The 17,651-nt window shown below is 50.3% G+C and overlaps 1 protein-coding gene across 8 annotated transcripts in view; it reads left to right on the forward strand.

The window, feature by feature from the left end:
* RNFT2 (ring finger protein, transmembrane 2) overlaps positions 1-17,651 on the forward strand; it is a 56,864-nt gene that overhangs the window by 25,497 nt on the left and 13,716 nt on the right. For all 8 annotated transcript variants that reach the window (XR_016513948.1, XM_090290881.1, XM_090290882.1 and 5 more), the window contains 3 exons: positions 16,021-16,170; positions 16,708-16,773; positions 16,915-17,016. Coding sequence is in view for 7 of the 8 variants with exons in the window: in XM_090290881.1 (XP_090147007.1) it covers positions 16,021-16,170; positions 16,708-16,773; positions 16,915-17,016 (318 nt within the window). In the remaining variant the exon portion in view is untranslated. The remainder of the gene's footprint in view (positions 1-16,020; positions 16,171-16,707; positions 16,774-16,914; positions 17,017-17,651) is intronic.

Below are 17,651 nucleotides of genomic sequence, written 5' to 3' on the forward strand. Positions count from 1 at the left end.
ATCATTGTTATTCTAAAGAAGATAGGGAGCATTAGCAGCTACCATTTTATAGTTTAAAACAAGCAAGAAAGTCAGAATCTAACCAAAATCAGATGAAACAAAATAGCACTTACTAAACCGTGATTCTGAGGCCTTGGAAAGATGATAATGGGTATTTTATTAAAAGGCATTCCATAGTCAGATAACTTTGGGGAATGCTGTAAACATTAGTCACCCCTTGCTCATTAACTTAGTAAAGGCTCTGAGAAGTCCTGCAGTCAGAAATGCCTGTTTGACATCTCCCCAACTTACTAACCGTGGAACCCTTTAATGGAGTACAGTGTGCTGCATAATCTAGTTCAGGGGTTGGCAAACTGCAAGGTGTGGACCCAGTGCTTGGTTTGGAAAATAAAGTTTTGATGGAACACAGCCACACCCATCATTTCCATATTGTCTGGGCGGCTTCCATGCTGCAGTGGCAGAGTTGATTAGCGGCGACAGAGTCTGTCTGACCCACAAAGCCTCAAATATTAGTGTCTGGCCCTTTAAGAATAAATTTGCTAACCCTGGTCTGGAATTTGCACTCCTTATTCCTTCTAGTTTGCTCTTTGCACGAGAGCTGTGTCTAAGAGGGAAGTCAGTGTTCACCAGCAGGCAGACATTTTGGGACTAGAAGACTCCCAAGGGGAGAAATATGGCCAGGAGGCTCTGCGGGACACCAACAGAAGTGAGTGTGGCCACATGTCAGTTTTAAGGACTTGACTATTTGAAGTGCCAGGCTAAATTTTAGTTTTATCCTAAGGCAGCAGGCAAGCCTACAAGGCCTCTTATGATCACACTCATCCCTAGGATTTGTTCTTTCTTTGCTCTGCTTGAAGTTTGTGGCGAAGTGAGACCAACAAATCCCTAGAGAAGCCCTAAGTCTGAAATGGCAGACAGCCTAGGAGCTGCCACTTGCCCACCTGCGCCTGTGTCAGGCATCACGAGTCGGTTACGGGCCTGCTTCCGCCGGAGGCATCCCGCTCAATGCAGCAGCCCAGACGGCCTCTCCCAGTCAGTGTCAGAGTGTAAGATGGAGCCTGAGCCTTAACTTCAGTTCTTCCTTGTAAAGAAAGCGGACCATTCTGGCATCTGCAGAGCTCTGTGGGCCCTCGGTGGGTTGGGTGAAACCCCACTCGCCCCAGCAAGGATAACTTCCTTTACTTAAAGTCAGTAGATTATAGATGTTAATCATATTTACAGAAGAACTTCAAGGCAACACCTAAATTGCAAAACTAGATACTGTAGCCTGAATTGAAACATAAAAATGAACCACCACCACAATCCTCTCTTAAACAAGATGCTGATTGGGGGGGCTGAGGCCAAGGAAGTATTCATCTAGTCCAATTTACTGAAATTTTTAAAAGAAAAAATGGTTGTTGAATTGGATCAAAAATCATTTGATTATTTTTCTCCTTCAGCTGTTCATATGAAGAACTGCATTATTAGATTTCCTGTTAAGCCCTGCATTCTTGGAACAAACCCCACTTGATCATGATGCAGTATCTTTTTTATATGCTTCTGGACTCCGCGTGCTATAGTTTTATAAAGGATTTTTGCATCAGCTGTCGTAAGTGTTCCGCTCCCTTTGCAGGTGGCTTCCCAGAAATGGTTCCCACCACTTGCACTTAGGTCTCACTGGCCACTGCCTAGTCACAGTTGCGCATGGGGAGCTGGGGAGCAGCCTCGCATAGCTGGGGCGCCGTGGACCTGAGCAGCAAGCAGGATGCTTCTTTTGGGAGAGGAAGGGCAGAGCGGACATTGGGAGGCATGGGCAAACTCTGTCCCCGAGTGATTGTAGATGAGAGTCTGGCATGGTGTGGTCACTTCCCCAAGGTCGCGCAGCAAGTCTGTGGCAGAGCTGTGGCTTAAACTAGGTCTTCCAGATGCCAAGGGAACCATAAGAGTAATATAAAAAATATTCTATGATAATATAATGAGTAATAACAAATAGCTAATGTGCCTAGTATGGTTCTAAGTGCTTCATAGGTGTGAACTAATTTAATCCTCACAACAGCCCTACAAGGGAGATACTCCTGTTATCCACAATTTGCAGACGAGGAAGCTGAGGCACAGAGAGGGTAAGCAACTTGCCAAGGGCACACAGCTGATGAGTGGCAGGGCTGGGATTTGGACTCCGGCAGTCAGTTCCAGAACCCCCACTCCAGACAGCTGCGCAATCCTCTCTGCCCACCTTCCCCCACCCCTGCCCTGCTGACCCAGTTACTCCAACTCAGGTGGCAGCAGCACCTACTCTCTGTGTGGCTGAGGGCCCGTCTGCATCACTCCTCAGCGATCCGGGTGCCACACGCCCTCATCTCCCAGGCCCTCTAGTCCAGAATCTTCGCTACCCTGCTCCCCTCTGTCTCGGGGGCCGCACATCATTTTTCGTTGTTGCTCTTGTTTTGTTTCGTTTTGTTTTCCCTTCACTCCGTTCCCTGGGAGACTCTCAAAGGCCACATTTGGCCGCCAAGGGACACAGAGGGGACAGAGCCTGAGCGGGCACCTGGGATCTCCCAGACTCCAGCTTCTGCCTGGTTGGGGGTTGGGGGTGGGGCTTTGCGTTATTTATTTATTTATCTAGTTCTGCTCAGTTCCACACCCCCCAAGCTGTTGCTCCCCACTGGGGAAGATGAAAAACGGCTTCAGACAATGAAAGACAAGGCTTGCCACATGGCCCCCTCGGTTTAATTTCCTTTAATTCATTTTATATTGAACCAAATGATACTGTTTGTTTTTAATGGCAAACACTCAGCACGGAGGAGGGGCGGCCAGGCCTCCTCCTGGGGAAATTAGGAACACAGCTGCTATTTAAACTCTCCTGCCACCGCCCTCTCCCCTGCACTGGGCCTTTGCAAATCACTTTCCAGGTTGAAAGATGATACCTTTCACCGCTGGTCACAGTGGAGAGAGCTGGCCCCGGCTCCATCCCAGCTGCAGTCAGCCCCTCTTAGGGTGGCCTCCCCGTCCAAAGGCCTGCCCTTCTCTGGGAATAAATGGATCAGGGGGACCTGGTTCATGGCTGTTCTCGGCGCCCCTGCTTCCTCGCCCTGTCACTGAAAATCCTCGGTAGGCACCTGGTACTTGTCCCAGGAACCGCGGAACACGGAGTTTGGGCACATCCATTCATCCAGCACCAGGGAGCAGCTTCAGGGGTCAGTGTGCCTTTTAACCAGATTTGCGTGCGTGTGAAAGCGGCAGAAGCTCCAGTCAAGAGGAGAGGTCCTTCCCTTTGGGCTTAGGTAGGCGGGTGGGCCAGAGCTCCTCTGAAGCCTGAGATAAGCCAGCATTCTTCCAAAGCCCCCTTTTGGCTGAGGGGAGCCAGAGTCAGTTTCAGTTCTGGGCAGGTGGTGAGAACTCGAATGTATACAACAGCCTCCTTGGCAGAGGCTGCGGGAATTCACAAGGCTTTGGCCTGGCTTTAACAGGGGCCAGACCACGGTGATTAATGCCCACTTCGAACATTCCAGAGGCCTCTCGAATCCCTCCGAGGCTGGACTACATGCCTCCCCTCTTGTTCCCAGACTGTTAGACCCAGAAAGACCTGTGCAGTCTGCAGATGAAGAAACGAAGGCCCCAGCAATACTGGTTTCAGGCCACATGATTTAATCGCGTCATATATCCATGCTACACACACTTATTGGGCAACAACAGGGTGCCAGGCATCCCCCGAGTCATGGCGGCTACCCAGACCACCCTGGGCTCTCAAGCTCAGAGCCCCCAGCCTGAGGGGGCTGCAGGCAGGGGAGCAGTAACTCCAGGGCCCCCTTAGAAAACAGAAGCACCTAACCCAGTCCCGAGCGAAGTCTCCCGAGATAGGGTGACCTCGGAACTGAGTTTTAAAGGGTGGGTGGTAGTTAGCCAGGCAAAACGAAGCCCAAAGGCATGGCAGGGAGAGGGGACGGTCGGAACCACAGCACAGAAGTGGGAAACAGTTTGGGGCGTGCTTTTTTCCAGGTAACTGTCGAACATCTCCTCTGAGAGTGACGTCGGCCACGCTCCTGCTTAGGCACAGCGCCACCTGGGAGGTGGGCGGTGACTCCAGTGAACAGCAGATGCCTATAAATGGCTGCTGTGACCCTGCAGAGGGAGCAAGGCAGGGAGACCCCCGGGCGGCCTTTCCCAGCCCCACCGTGGGAATGCGGAGGCAACCCCTGCTCCGGGCTGCTGCGGGGAGTAATTAGCCAGCTAAGTGGTGATTATTTTGCTCTCCTCCAGCTAAATGGTCAGGGAGGCGGCCAGACTCCCTGAGGTGGCCTGGGAGCTGTGCTGGGGCGGCCTCTCCGCAGGTTTTCTGTTGTTGGCGGTCACTGCGGTGGGTGGGGCTGCCCCATCTCGCCTTTCCCCCAGATGTTCCTCTGCCCCTGGGGAGAAGACAGGGGCTTGGAACTGGGATCTGGCCCAAGGGAGCCCACTGCTTACATTTCACAACTTTCAGCTTGTCCAGAAAGTTTCCAGTGTTGATCTGAAAGAGCTTGGGCTCCGGAGGCTAGCAGATCCCAGTTTGCATCCCAGTTCTGCTATTTCCCTCTGTATGACCTCTGGCTGGTCACCTGCCCGCTTCGTGCCTCAGTTTCCTCATCTGTAAAAGAGAGAATGCTGTCTGCCTCTCAGGATTGGAGGGGAGATTTGAGGTGAGCTAAAAAATAGATTCCCACCTACTCTGTGCCAGGCTTTGTATTAGGTTCTAGATATACAGCAGTGAATTAGACAGTATTCACTTTCAAGGGACTTACCATAAACAAGATGATGAAATAAATAAGCAATATGTCAGGTGGAGAAAAATAAAACAGAACGCCATGATGGGGCTGCTCTTTTAAATACATTGGTCAGAGAAGGCCTCACGGAGAAGGTGGCATGTGCGCAAAGACTTGAAAGAAGCAAGGAAGTATACCTTGCAGGTATCTGGGGAAGAATACTCCAGGCAAGGGGAGACAGCATGTGCAAAGGCCCCGGGGTGGAAGCTTGGGGAGTTCAAGGAGCAACAAGTCAGTATGGCTGGATCAGAATGGGGGACAGGGCCAACTTCATGGGTGTGCCAACTGTGCAGAAGGGCCCCACGCCTGGCTTTAATGTTCTGCTGCTGCTGTCTTGATAGTCTCAATAATTTAACGAGACTTCACCCTTTCATTTTCCATTCGGCATCACAAACGATGTAGCCAGTCCTAGTGGTAGGATGGACATTTGGAGAGGCAGCAGGGGCCAAGCTCAGCCCAGGCATGCTTTCTGGCCTCCGTCCATCCTTCCATAGAGCCGTCCCTTTAGGGAGAGACCTTCAACGAAGATTCTCTGACCATTGATCCTGACACTGTCCTTGTGACAGTGGAAACTATTTCTTCTCTCTCTCTGTTTCCCATTCCTATTGTAACGTTACCACAAACTTAGAGGCTAAAAACAACCAATGTATTATCTTACAGTTCTGGAGAAATCCAAAGTCATCCTCATGAAGCTAACGTCCACGTGAGAGCAGGACAGTTTCTTCTGGAGGCTCTCGAGGAAGATCTGTTCTCTTGCCTTTTCCAGCTTCTAGAGGCTGCTGGCATTCCTTGGCTTGTGGCCCCTTTGTCCGCTGTCAAAGCACATGTTCCCACCCTCTGCTTCCTTCACTCTAACCCTCCTGCCTGCTTCTGACAAGGACCCTTGTGCCTACACTGGCCCCACCCACATAACCCAGGATAATCTCCCATCTTGAAGTCCTTTTCTTAATCACACCTGCACACGCACAAAATTCTGTGTGCTGTGTAAGGTAGTATATCCACAGGTTCCGGGGATTAGGATGTGGACGTCTTTGGGACATCATTATTCAGCCTCCCACATTCCCCACTTCACAGATGAGGAGACTGAGGCCCAGATTGGTGAGTGGCTTGGGCAAAGTCACCCTTGCAGGAAAAGGACAGACCTGTCGGTCTAGTTCCAGGTCACAGGCTCTAAACCATCAGGAAAGGAGACATCTTCTGCCCCTCTTTGCCTCCCTCTGTCCCTTGCAGCTAAGCCCTAGTGCTTTAGGAGGCAGACAGGCTTGGACGGTTGTGGCCCAGAGCATTTGTGCCTAAGATTGTAGCTGACATGGTGACAGATAAGCACATCCATTCACCTGGGACTGGGACAGAGGGAAGAGGCCGCCTTTCTGCAGCTAACTGGGTCCCAGGCCACTTCAGACTTAATCATCAACACCTTATAATTAGGCCTCTCCTGGGTCCCGGGGAGCAGGGCCCTGTTTGTAAGGAAGCCCCTGATGTGCATGTTGCTGGGACACGGGCCTGCGCCCTTTTCATCCATCAGGCTGAGGCTCTTAAATCAAGGGAATCACACACAGCCAATGAAATTGGACGCCAGACTCCTGCTGTTGAGGGGCACATTTCTCCTTACAGCCTGGTGCCTCCTGTAGGGCTCAGCCCGGCCCCAAGGATTCTTTGTCAGCGGGCCCCCGGGACCACAGCAGCAGAGGCCAATCCCAGCCACTGGCATGCTTTCTGGGCTCCTCCACACCCTGGGCACGGAAGCTAGAAGAGCAGGGAAAGGACCTTTATAGGAAGTTGGGGGTGGGAGGGAGAGGATGGGAGGTTTTCCACAAACTATGGTCGTTAAAATTGAGTATCCAGTTATCAGGAGGCAGGATCATCCATGCGGATATCAGACAGACCTGGCTTCAGATCCCACCTCTGCCACCTATTGACTCTGTGATCTTAGTCAAAACAATGAACTTCTCTGAAACTGAGTCTCATGTACAAATTGAAGGTACTAATTTGCCCTCTGCCTCGTGGGGTCAATTTAAAAGTGGCCAAGCAAATTTTCAACTTGTGACTTTTTTTTAATAAACACATGTAAGGTATGAAAAATTGTAATAAAAATTCTCATATGCCCAGCTTAACAAGTAGAAAATTAATAGCGCCTTAGAAGCACTGAATGGTGTGTGCCTCCTGGTCCCATCCATCGCCCTCTCTCTTTGCCTATAAGAAGCCCCGGAGCTTTTGTGCTTCCCATTCCATCTTCCTTGGGTCTGCTCTGCTGTAGTTTTTTCATCCCCTTCTTTGCTGAGCTATTATTCAAGACCTGAGCAGGCACGAGCATGTATAACCTCCTCCCTTCCACACCTAATTTCCCAGTGATCTAGTGACCAAGTTCCTCCTCCTGCCCTCCCCTCTCTGTTACCGAGCAAGAACACTGCTGGTCGGGAAACCAGGACCTCAGGCTTGTCAGTACTATAGCAAAGGAAAAGTTAACAGGCTCTGAGTGAGCACCAGAGGGCTGTGACTGTGGCTGGCTGTAAGGTGCAGGTACCAAGAGGCTTAGGCTTCCTAGAAAGTATGGAGTAAGACTAGGCTTGATGCGCAAAACACACCTGGCTTTGAGGGTCAGCACTGCCCAGCGGCCTGAGCCTCCAACTCTGCATTCGCTCCAAAACTATTTCCGTGTCTACTGTATATGACAGGCACAGCACAGATGTGGGGATACAGTGGCGAATGAAACAGATGGGGTCCCTGCTTTCCTTTAGTTGGGGAGATCACCCTTAAACAAATAAACATAGAAACGTAAAACTTCAACTTGTGATACACACCAGGTAGAAAGTAAAACAGTTCTTGGGAGGACTCCTTTAGGGAAATGGGAAGGGTTTTCTCAGTGGAAATGATGTTTGAGCTGACACGTGTACTTCCTTGCCATCTGACTTTGGTTAAAAAAATTTCAGGTTTCTCATCAGCAAAATGGAGCTGGAAATTAGCCCCTCGCACCTTTGCCCTTGGTAATAGGCCCTGACTCAACGCCTGGCTCATCACAGTAAATGTCGTTTCCCTTCCTCCCAGTCGGCCCTGGCAGTGTGTCTTGCCGTAGATCCAAGGAGCTGTGTAATGAGCAGTTAGTAAGTGAGGCAAACCTGCACTAGCAAGTGAATCGTGAAGCCCTCTGAGAGCGTCTCGCTGGCCTCTTAGTGACTGCCTTTGATGGCTGACCCTGGAGGAGGGAGAGGGGACACAGGGTTTATTGTCCACTGTCAACAGAAGCCTTCATCTGACGGTACAGAGTCGTAGAAAGGCTGTGCTGTACAGTCATATCCCAGCTCTGCAAGCCATTTCGCCTGAGCCTCCCGTTCCCAGACCATACCTCTCCAGCGGGTTTGTCATGTGGAAAGGTGACTTTTAATATCAGGTGCCCAGCACATCGTGGGCACCCAGCAAGCATGGGCCGCTCTCACCGTTTCCATCAGAGCAAGGAGGAACTGGGAGAAAGGTGCAAAGGTGTGGGTGGGATACAGCTAGGGGCACGAAAAGGAGAGTCAAGGGGCCAGGTCTCACGCTCGGTTCAAGCCCTTGCTCCATCCTTTCCTAGCTGGGGACCCTGGGCAGGCGCCTTGCCCCCCTGAGCCTCAGTTCCCCGGTCTGTAAGACAGCTAAGAATAGAACTTCCTTCACCGCGCCAGCGCGCGCCTGTGAAGTCATGCAGGCAGGTCACCTCATATGGCTCTTGACCTCAAGCCCAGGGAAACGGTGCTGTCACTTCCTGCTGGACGCATGGCTTTAGGGGATAAATGTCCAAATAAGACGGTGAGTGGAGAAGGGTCAAAAGAATGGAAAAGGTGGCTTTGCCTTTCACAGTCAGCGACTTCCTTTGTCCGCAGAGGCCTAAGGGCCACGGACTCTGTCGAGGCTTGGTATGGGCACGAGGGTCTCCCGGTGGCCCCAGCCCGGAGCTGGCGGCGCGCAGACCCGGGCGGCCGGGGGGCGCGGGGCTGTGACCTCATCGGCCGGCGCCGTCCCGTGGGGCCATGAGATCATGAGATGCCGGAGCTCGCCGAGGAGTCGATTTATTGGGAGCGCGGGGACAGCCGGCTGCCCGCCACGGTGATCTCATCCTGGCCCGGAGGGAGGTGGAGGTAGGCAGCCCCGCCTGCCGGCGCCTCCCGGAGGGAGATTAATGGCCGCTGCCTGCCGGTGACGTCACCGGCAGCGCCCGTTGCCAGGTAACAAGCAACCGCCTGCCTCTTGCCCCGCCCCTCCGGCTCCGCCCCCCCACCTGCAGTACTGGACCTCTATCCTTACTGGCTCGTTCTATCCTTTTTCTTTCTTTTTTATTTTTTATTGAGGTATACATTGTATATTATACATGCTCTAATTATAAGTATACAAGTTCGATGAATTTTTACATATGTATGTCCATATGTTTCAAGATATGAACGCTCTCCAATAGAAATATAATCCAAACCACGTAGTCTATTTTAAATGTTTTAGTAGCCACATTAAACAACTAAAAAGGAACAGGTGACATTAATTTTAATAATATGCATTATTTATCCCAGTATTTCCAAAGTATTACCGTTTCAACATGTAATCAAGGTAAAACATTTTAATGAAATATTTTACCTTTCAAGTGCTCAGTAGCCACCTGACAAGTGACTAATGTATTGGGCTGAGCGGATGTAGGACATTTATAGTAATACCTGGAAGGTCAGTACCATTCTGGTCAGTACCCCAGCCAAGTGCACCCATTCTGTTTTCTCATCTGTCTTCAGTTGTCTCCCCTAACACACACCTGTGTCTTTTCTCTCTCCCCACATCTCACTCTCTCTCCTGGAGTCTCTCTTTCTCTGTTCCTCATGGTGACTCAAAGCAAGAGATGGAAATTCAGACTGGACCTAAATCCTGGCTCTGCCCCTGTGTAGCGACTTGGATCACATACATTGCCTCTTGGAGCCTCTTATTCTTCGTCTGTAAACTGGAGCTCGTAACACTGTCCATCTCCTAGGGTCATCAGAGTTTGGGGGCAGCATGCAGGTGTTCCTCAGAGAAACTGTCATCACCCGCTGTGAGCCCACCCTCATTCTCCCTTCCTGCATCTCCCGCACTCCGTTCCTCCCTCACAGGCCTAACAGAGCTTTCTCATCTGAGAAATGGGAATGATCACAACTTCTCCACCAGGGGAGCATTTGATATACAATCCCTGGCCCTAGTGAGTTGACTTTCTTTCCCCTCCCTCTTGTCCCCTTCTTTGCCTGCTTTCTCACTTGTGGATGCCCTTTTTGTTCTGACTTTTAACTCGGTCATTTCTCTCCTCTCTTCTCAGTTTACTTTTCTGAAAAATGGGGATAATGATAGCACCTATCTCTCAAGTTGTTGCAAGGACTAAATGAATTAAAACAAAGTGATTAGAACAGCATCTGGCAAGTAATAAGCCCTCAATGTACATAGTTGTTGTTGTTAACATCACAGTGCTTTGAGGGATGTGTTACTATCTCCAGCTTATAGATGAGGACACAGAGGCCCACTCATTGATTCAGTAGATGTGTATTGCGCACCCAGTTTGGTGCCAGGCACTGTTAAGATTCTGCAGACAGAAACAGTGCCAGAAAAGACACCCTGCATTTCAGGAGCTTATATTCTCATACCAAGAAATATGGGCTACATTAGGGGAGAGTGCAGTGAAGAAAATGAAAACAGAATGCAGGGGGTGGGAGTGCCAGGGAGAAGTGGGATGTCCAGAGGTGCTATTTTATATACATGCTCAGTGGTCCTTCCTGGCGAGTTGACATTTGTGCCAAGATCCAAAGGAAGTGAGGGAGCCAGGCTGGTAGATATCAGGAGGAAGAGCAAGTACAAAGGCCCTGGGGTAGGACTGTGCTTGTCCTTTTTTTTTTTTTTTTTCCCGGCAAAACAGGGCCCACAGACATGTGGGCAGTGGGAAGAGCTGTAGGATCCGGAAGTCAGGGCAAGGGTTTCAGATTTCATTCCTAGTGAGATAGAAGACATTGGCAGGTTCAAGCTCAACCTGATAATTTGAGTTGCCTTGCATTTTGAAAGCTCACTTTGGCTGCCGTGTGAAGAATAAACCATAGGGGAACAAGTACTGAAGCAGGGGTCAGTTAAGGAGCTGTTCCCAATAGGTTTTGTAGACAGATTGGGCGCTGGTTATGAGAGAAAGGTGAATCAAGGATGGCTGCAGGGGTTCGAGCACAAGGAGAGGAGCTACCCTGCCAAAGGGACACAGCTAGAAAGTGACAGGGCTGGGATTTGAACCCAGTCGAAAGATAAAACCAGACAACCAGTCACAGGTCGGCTATTGGCCAGCTGAATTTGCCTGCTCAGGCTGCTGCAACAAAATGCCGCGAGCTGGGCGACTTAAAAAGCAGGCGCTTATTTCTCACAGTTCCAGAGTCTGAGAGGTCCAAGATCAGGTCAGTTATTCAGTTCCTTGTGAGGACCTTCTTCCTGGCTTGCAGATGGCCACCTTTCTGCGGTGTTCAAGAGAGACAGAGACAGAGACAGAGAATGAATGAGAATGAACCTCATCTCTCCTCATAAGGGCACTAATCCCATTCATGAGAGCTTCACCCTCATATCCTAATTTCCTCCCCTAGGTCCCTTCTCCAAATCCATCACAGTGGGTGTTACGGCTTCAACATATGACTTTGGGGAGGACACAGTTCAATCCATGGCACTAGCTGAGTAGCCTTAGATGAGTTTTCCTTTCCTTCCTTCCTTCCTTCCTTCCTTCCTTCCTTCCTTCCTTCCTTCCTTCCTTCCTTCCTTCCTTCTAAAACAGCCACCATTTCATCACTTCCCACAATTCTGCGGCTCATGAGTTTTGCCGGGGCACACTGGGGAGAGCTGGTCTCCGCGTGATACCTACTCAGGCTGGACCACCCGAGGCCTAATGCCTCAGCTGAAGGGGTTGGAATGACTTTCCCAGGGCCTATTTCTGGGGCCTCCCTTCTCACTGTGGCCACACTGCTTGCTCCTCCCTTGCGTAATCTCAGAGCCTCTGCCTCTCCGCGTGGCCTCTTCACATGGTCTTCTGGTCACTAGGGCTTCTCACGACATGGTGACTGGAGCAGGAGGAGTGAGCAACAGGAAGGCAGTGAAAACGTCCAGGTCGCGCAAGGCCTGGGCTTAGAAGTCCTAGATGGCACTTCTGCCTCAGCCTAGTGTTCCTTAGTTCTTTTGAGCCTGAGGTTTCTCATCTAAAAGATGACGGTAACAATGCCCACGTCCCCCGTGTATCATCAGGTTCATGACTAGCTCTTACCACACACTGGGCCCTTTCTGGGCACCATGTTCTGGTTCATTCACTCATTTCATTCTCGCCATCACCCTGGTGTGTTGGAGCCAGGTCGCCTTGGCTTATGAAAGCCAAAGGTTAAATGTTCAGAAAGTTTGCATGTAGTTGTTAAACCCTTGGTGCCTTGAAATAGGCCTTGGTGGGAGTATTTACACCACAGTAATTGGTAAACACAAATCAGGGTCCTTTCTTGCTGTTTTCCAGAGAGCTGGTTTGCCAGCACGTGTGTGTGTGTGTGTGTGTGTGTGTGTGTGTACCCCATTTACAGATGAAGAAACTGAAGCTCAGAGCAGCTAAATTTTTGTCCAGAATCTACCAATTTAGTAGGTGGAGCCTCAAATCCTTTGCCCTTAATCAGTGTACTGTCCTGCGTATGTAGATGAGAAAATGGGTATGAAAGAGATTCATAAAAGGCAAAGCTATGTAAATATTCATTATTAACCTTGATGCAGAAAAAACATGTCATCCCTGTCTACCCCTTCTTTATCCATTTACACGGCTAACAATGATCGGATTATGTCCCTTCTCCCTTGCTCCTCACCCGTATACTTCGAATCATCTTTCCCATGTAGGTGCATGCTCAGACATTCCCCTTCTCTATTCAGTTTGTCTGTTCCTCAGCATGGCACTCTCCTTCATTTACCACCCCCTTCCGGAATCAGCCCTCTGTCGTTTCCTTGTCCCCCCCCATTTCACGGTTTGTCTCCCCCACCCCTTCCTAGCAGTAAGGAAGTCAGAGCAGAATCTGCCTTCCCGCCTTGGCTGTTCCCGCCCCTTTTATGAGAATTCCAGTGTAGAGAACACTGGGTACCCCAGTCCTGTTCCCCTTCACGGGTGACAGGGAGGCCACAGAGCTCCTAATCTGATCGCTTTCCTTGTTCTCTGACACCCCAGAGAAACCACATATTGCATTTGGTGGTCGTCAGAAATAACATGCTTAAGAAACCTGGAATTATAAAACTTTAATTAGACTGCGATGGTTTCACTGGGATATGCCCAGTTTTCCCCGCCGGTTTTATCTCCTTCTCCAAGTGGCCCACCCTTCCAGCAGCTAATTGCTACCCTTAGCATGATGCCACACAGGCAGTCACTCCCTTTATTTTCTGTGGCATTGGTGCTAGCTCAGGAAGTTGATGTGAGTCATGAGGGTAGGATCTTTAGCTTCAGAGGTCCCCAGTTACAAAATGAGTACCTACTATGTGCTAGGTGCTGGGGATATGACCAGAAGTCAGATTAAATTTGCACTTATGGAGCTCATGACCCCGTGGGAGAGACAGATATGAAGATAGTTTTTTACGTATTGTGAGGAGTGATTTAGAGGATGTAACAGGAGTGCCTAATTTAATGAAGAAGTTGGGGAAGACTTCTCATAGGAGGTGACAGTTCTCTGAGACCCAAAAGAGGAACAGGTGTTAGCTTGGCACAGAGCAGGGGACCAGTATGCCATCTGCAGAGGAAGAGCTTGGTCTTTATAGAAAAATAATTGAAAGAAGGGCCAAGAAGCTGGTACCTGAGCCTGCTCTGAAATTTGTAGTTGTGTTAGAGTCCCCATCATCAGTAATGGAAGGAAAGGAAAGTTGGATAAATGAATAGATGAATGCATGCATGGATACACGATGGATGGATGATGCATGCATGGGTGCACAATGGATGGATGCATGGATGCACAGTGGATGCACGATGGATGGATGCATGCACAATGGCTGGCTGCATGGCTACATGGTGGATGGATGGATAAATGGAGAGATGCATGGATGCACAATGGATGGATGCATGCATGCATGTATGCATGGGAGAGAAGTACGAAGAAAGGAGAGTTCTTTGGAGGTTCTGGGAGTGACCAAAGCAAGGTAAGGTTGGACGTTGGGAGACACTGGGCTCTTGGTCTGGAACGAGATGGAACATACAGTAGCTGAGAGCGCCGAGGGAGGCAGAGGGCGGCTGAGCCTGGGTGGCTCAGGAACACAGCTCACAGCCTGGGCGTTCTGCAGAGCCTGGAGTCCGCCATCAGGGCGTGGCCAGGGCTGGGCAGCCCTAGGCATCACTGAGCTGCTGCTCCATTGCCCCAACATGCATTACACCTTTGGCATGAAAAACAAGCATAATGGCCCTGCCCCACATCTCTGCTCCCCGGTCACCACCGCCTTCCCACAGGCTGCAGAGGGAAACCAGCCTTTCCCCTCCGGGGGATGTTTCCGGGGGTCTGGGTCTGGTGCAAGTCTAGAGCAGGGAAGAAGTCCCTGTGGGAAACAACCTCACTACTATTTGAATAGCTGTAGACTTTCCATCACAGATCTCTGCCGCAATCAGACCCGCTTTAGGTACATTTAGATTGTAACTTGTTTTGGTTTGTACTGTTACAAAGAATGCTACACCATTCCTTATTGGCACATTTTAGCACACATCTCTCATTATTTTCTTAGGGTAAATTCCTGGAAGTAGAATTGCTAAAGCAAAGATTATTTACATTTTCAAGGCTGTGCATGCCGGAGGCAGGGCTATTTGTTAGTTTCCAGGTTTGTACATTCGTTTTAATCAGTTTCATTGAAGTGTAATTTAAATACAATAAAATGCACAGATTTGAAGCACATATTTCAGTGAGTTCTGACAAAGGTACATACCTGTAAAACCACCATCCCAACCACAAGATAATATGTTTCTATCACCGCCACCCCCAAAGTGCCTTGACGCCCGCCGCATCAGTCCTCACCACCACCAACCCCCCCCAAACCCCAGGCAAGCACCTATCTGATTTTCTGTCACTACAGGTTAGTGTTACCTATTCTAGGACTTCCTACAGTCAGAATTATACAGTGTGTCCTCTTTTATAACCGTGTCCTCTGATTCAAATTAACATCTGTGACATTCATTCATCCATGTCATTGTGAGTACCAACCATTTGTTCATTTTTATTGCTGTGCAGCATCCTATTGTAAAAAAACACTATTTGTTTATCCACTCTCCCATTGATGGGCATGTGGGCTCTTTCCAGGCTTTGGATATTACGAATAAAGCTGCTGTGACCATTAACATGCGCAAGTTTTCATTTCTCTCGGGTATATACACCTAGGAGTGGAATTGCTAGGTCACAAGTAGGTGTCAGTTTAAATTTGTTAGGCATGACAGGGTGGGCTTATTTTCAGCTCCATGTTATAGCACAGGCCACTGGAAGCTTGGGGGCCTTGTCCAGAGGCAAGCGGGGGGAAGGGAAATAGGGTTGTTGAGTGCCGCTCCGTGCCAGGCACAGTGCTTGGTGCTTTCTGTGTTGATCTTCTCTGAGTCTCAGAGCAAGCCCGTAAGGTAGGAATAGAGCCTCCCACTCTGTAGATGTGGAAACTGAGGCTCACGAACATGCAGCAAGATCAGGTTCAAACGGGGCCCTGTCTGAGCCGCCAGGTCCATGTTCTTTCACCAGGTATCGCCCTGCCTCCTTGGTGACAGCAGATAATGGAGCTGGGAAGGAGAACACGTATCTTTTCCACTGTCCACCTCTTGGCCTGCCCTTACCTCCATGCTGTGGTCCAACCCACCCATGCATCTGAGGATGGTCCCGTGATGCCTGGGTCAGCCCTCGAGAGATGAGGGTGATCTGTGTGCCAGGAAAGGACTGTGCCCGCACATGTGGCTTTGAGCCCTCAAAGCCACAGCAGGCACCAGGGAGTGACCCACACTCCAGCTCTGTACCAAAGGTGTCTGGTTTCTCCCTCCCTGAAACGCGATCCGCGCAGCCCTGATCTTCTGGGCTGCTGGGCAGCGGGTGAGGGCAGCGAGCAGGGGCCACGTCTCCCCGGCCATATCTCAGGCCCATTAGGAGTGGGCCTGAGTGCTTTCCAGAGCTGATTAATGGCCTGCCTGTGACCTGGAATGTCACTGTTGCCCGGGCTGGGGACCCCCCGGCTGGGTCCTTTGGGTCTTTATTGCTAACAATAATTGATGCTTTCTGTGTGCTTGCAGGGCAAGTTCTATTTGGTCATTGAGGAGTTGAGCCAGCTGTTTCGGTCGCTTGTCCCCATCCAGCTGTGGTACAAATACATCATGGGTGACGACTCCTCCAATGGCTACTTTCTGGGCGGGGTCCTGATGATCCTCTACAGCCTCTGCAAGGTGAGGTGCCGGGGGGCGGGGCAGCAGCGGGGGGCGGGGGGGGGCTGCAGGGCTGGCCTGTGGAAGGCCCCATTCACTAGCTGGGCCTGGGGGGCAGGAGTGGAGCTTGGAATGACACCCTAATCTCTCTCTTTTAAACTGAGGTAAAATTCACACAACACAAAATTCAGTGGCACCTCGCAGACGACAGTGTTGGGTAACCACCACCTCTGTCTAGTTCCAGGACATTTTCATCACCTCCCCCTCGAAAAACCCACGTACACATGAAGCAGTCACTCCCCATCTTTCCACCCTCCCTGCCCCCAACCCTGTAAATCACAGGTCTTCTTTCTATCTGAATGGATCTGTCTACTCTGGACACTTCACGTAAATGGAATCACATGCTATATGGCCTTGGGTGTCTGGTTTCTGTCCCTCAGCACCGTGTTCCCAAGGTCCCTCCACATTGTAGCAGGCATTAGGACGTCACCCTTTCTTCTGGTTCAATCCACCCTGGTTTCTGGATGCTTTTCAACCATCGCCCTGCTTTCCTTTCAGTCCTTTGACATCTGTGGCCGCGTGGGTGGAGTCAGAAAAGCCCTGAAACTTCTCTGCACCTCTCAGGTGAGCCATCTTCCTATGGTCCTGGCCAGAGTCATAGACACTAGGAGCCAGGCGCCGGAAACAGGTCACATCATGCTTCTTAGGGTGTGGCTCCAGGGAGGGTCCACAGCTGCGTTTGTCCCTGTCCCCTCCCACCAACAGAACTACGGAGTCCGGGCCACTGGGCAGCAGTGCACGGAAGCGGGGGACATCTGCGCCATCTGCCAGGCCGAGTTCCGGGAGCCTCTGATCCTTATGTGCCAGGTGAGCAGAGCTGGGCAGGGACATCAGGGACTAAGGCAAAAGCCTCAAGTGCCTGACCCTGGACCAAACCTTGGGGCTCTGGGATGGGTCTTTGAGAACAATGTGGTCCAGACTGGAGTCAGGCAGATCTGGTTCAAACCTCTGCTCTGTCTCCCGTGAGCTGGGTGGCTTTGGGCAGGTTACTGCACCTCTCTGAACCTCAGTTTCAGTGTCGAAAATGAAAAATTCAGTATGGCGTAGCGTCCGAACATCCCGACTGTGAAACCCAGTGGTGCTCTGGACCCGGTGGGTCACGCCATCTCCCTTGGCCTTGGCTTTCCTCCCTTATAAAATGAGCATCACAGTAACACCCACTTCAGAGAACTGGTATTATGATTAAACGAGATCATCTCTAGAAAGAGCTAAATTTGAATTATCTTGCCATAAAAGTTGTTCTTATGTAATCGTCATTATAATTATTATGACCATTTGTTTTTATTATTATTAGTTGTGGGTCACCAACCCATAGCAGTAAGTACTGGTTAGTCCTTTTTAACTTCCTAATTGTATTCCTCCTCCTCCTCCTCCTTCATCTTCTTCCTCTTCCTCATAACATCAGCGGCTAAGATGTCAATTCAGCAAATGTGTATGAGTCA

The sequence above is a fragment of the Furipterus horrens genome, unplaced genomic scaffold, assembly GCF_987537825.1.
Source record: "Furipterus horrens unplaced genomic scaffold, mFurHor1.1.pri manual_scaffold_11, whole genome shotgun sequence".
Taxonomy (NCBI): Eukaryota; Metazoa; Chordata; class Mammalia; order Chiroptera; family Furipteridae; genus Furipterus; species Furipterus horrens.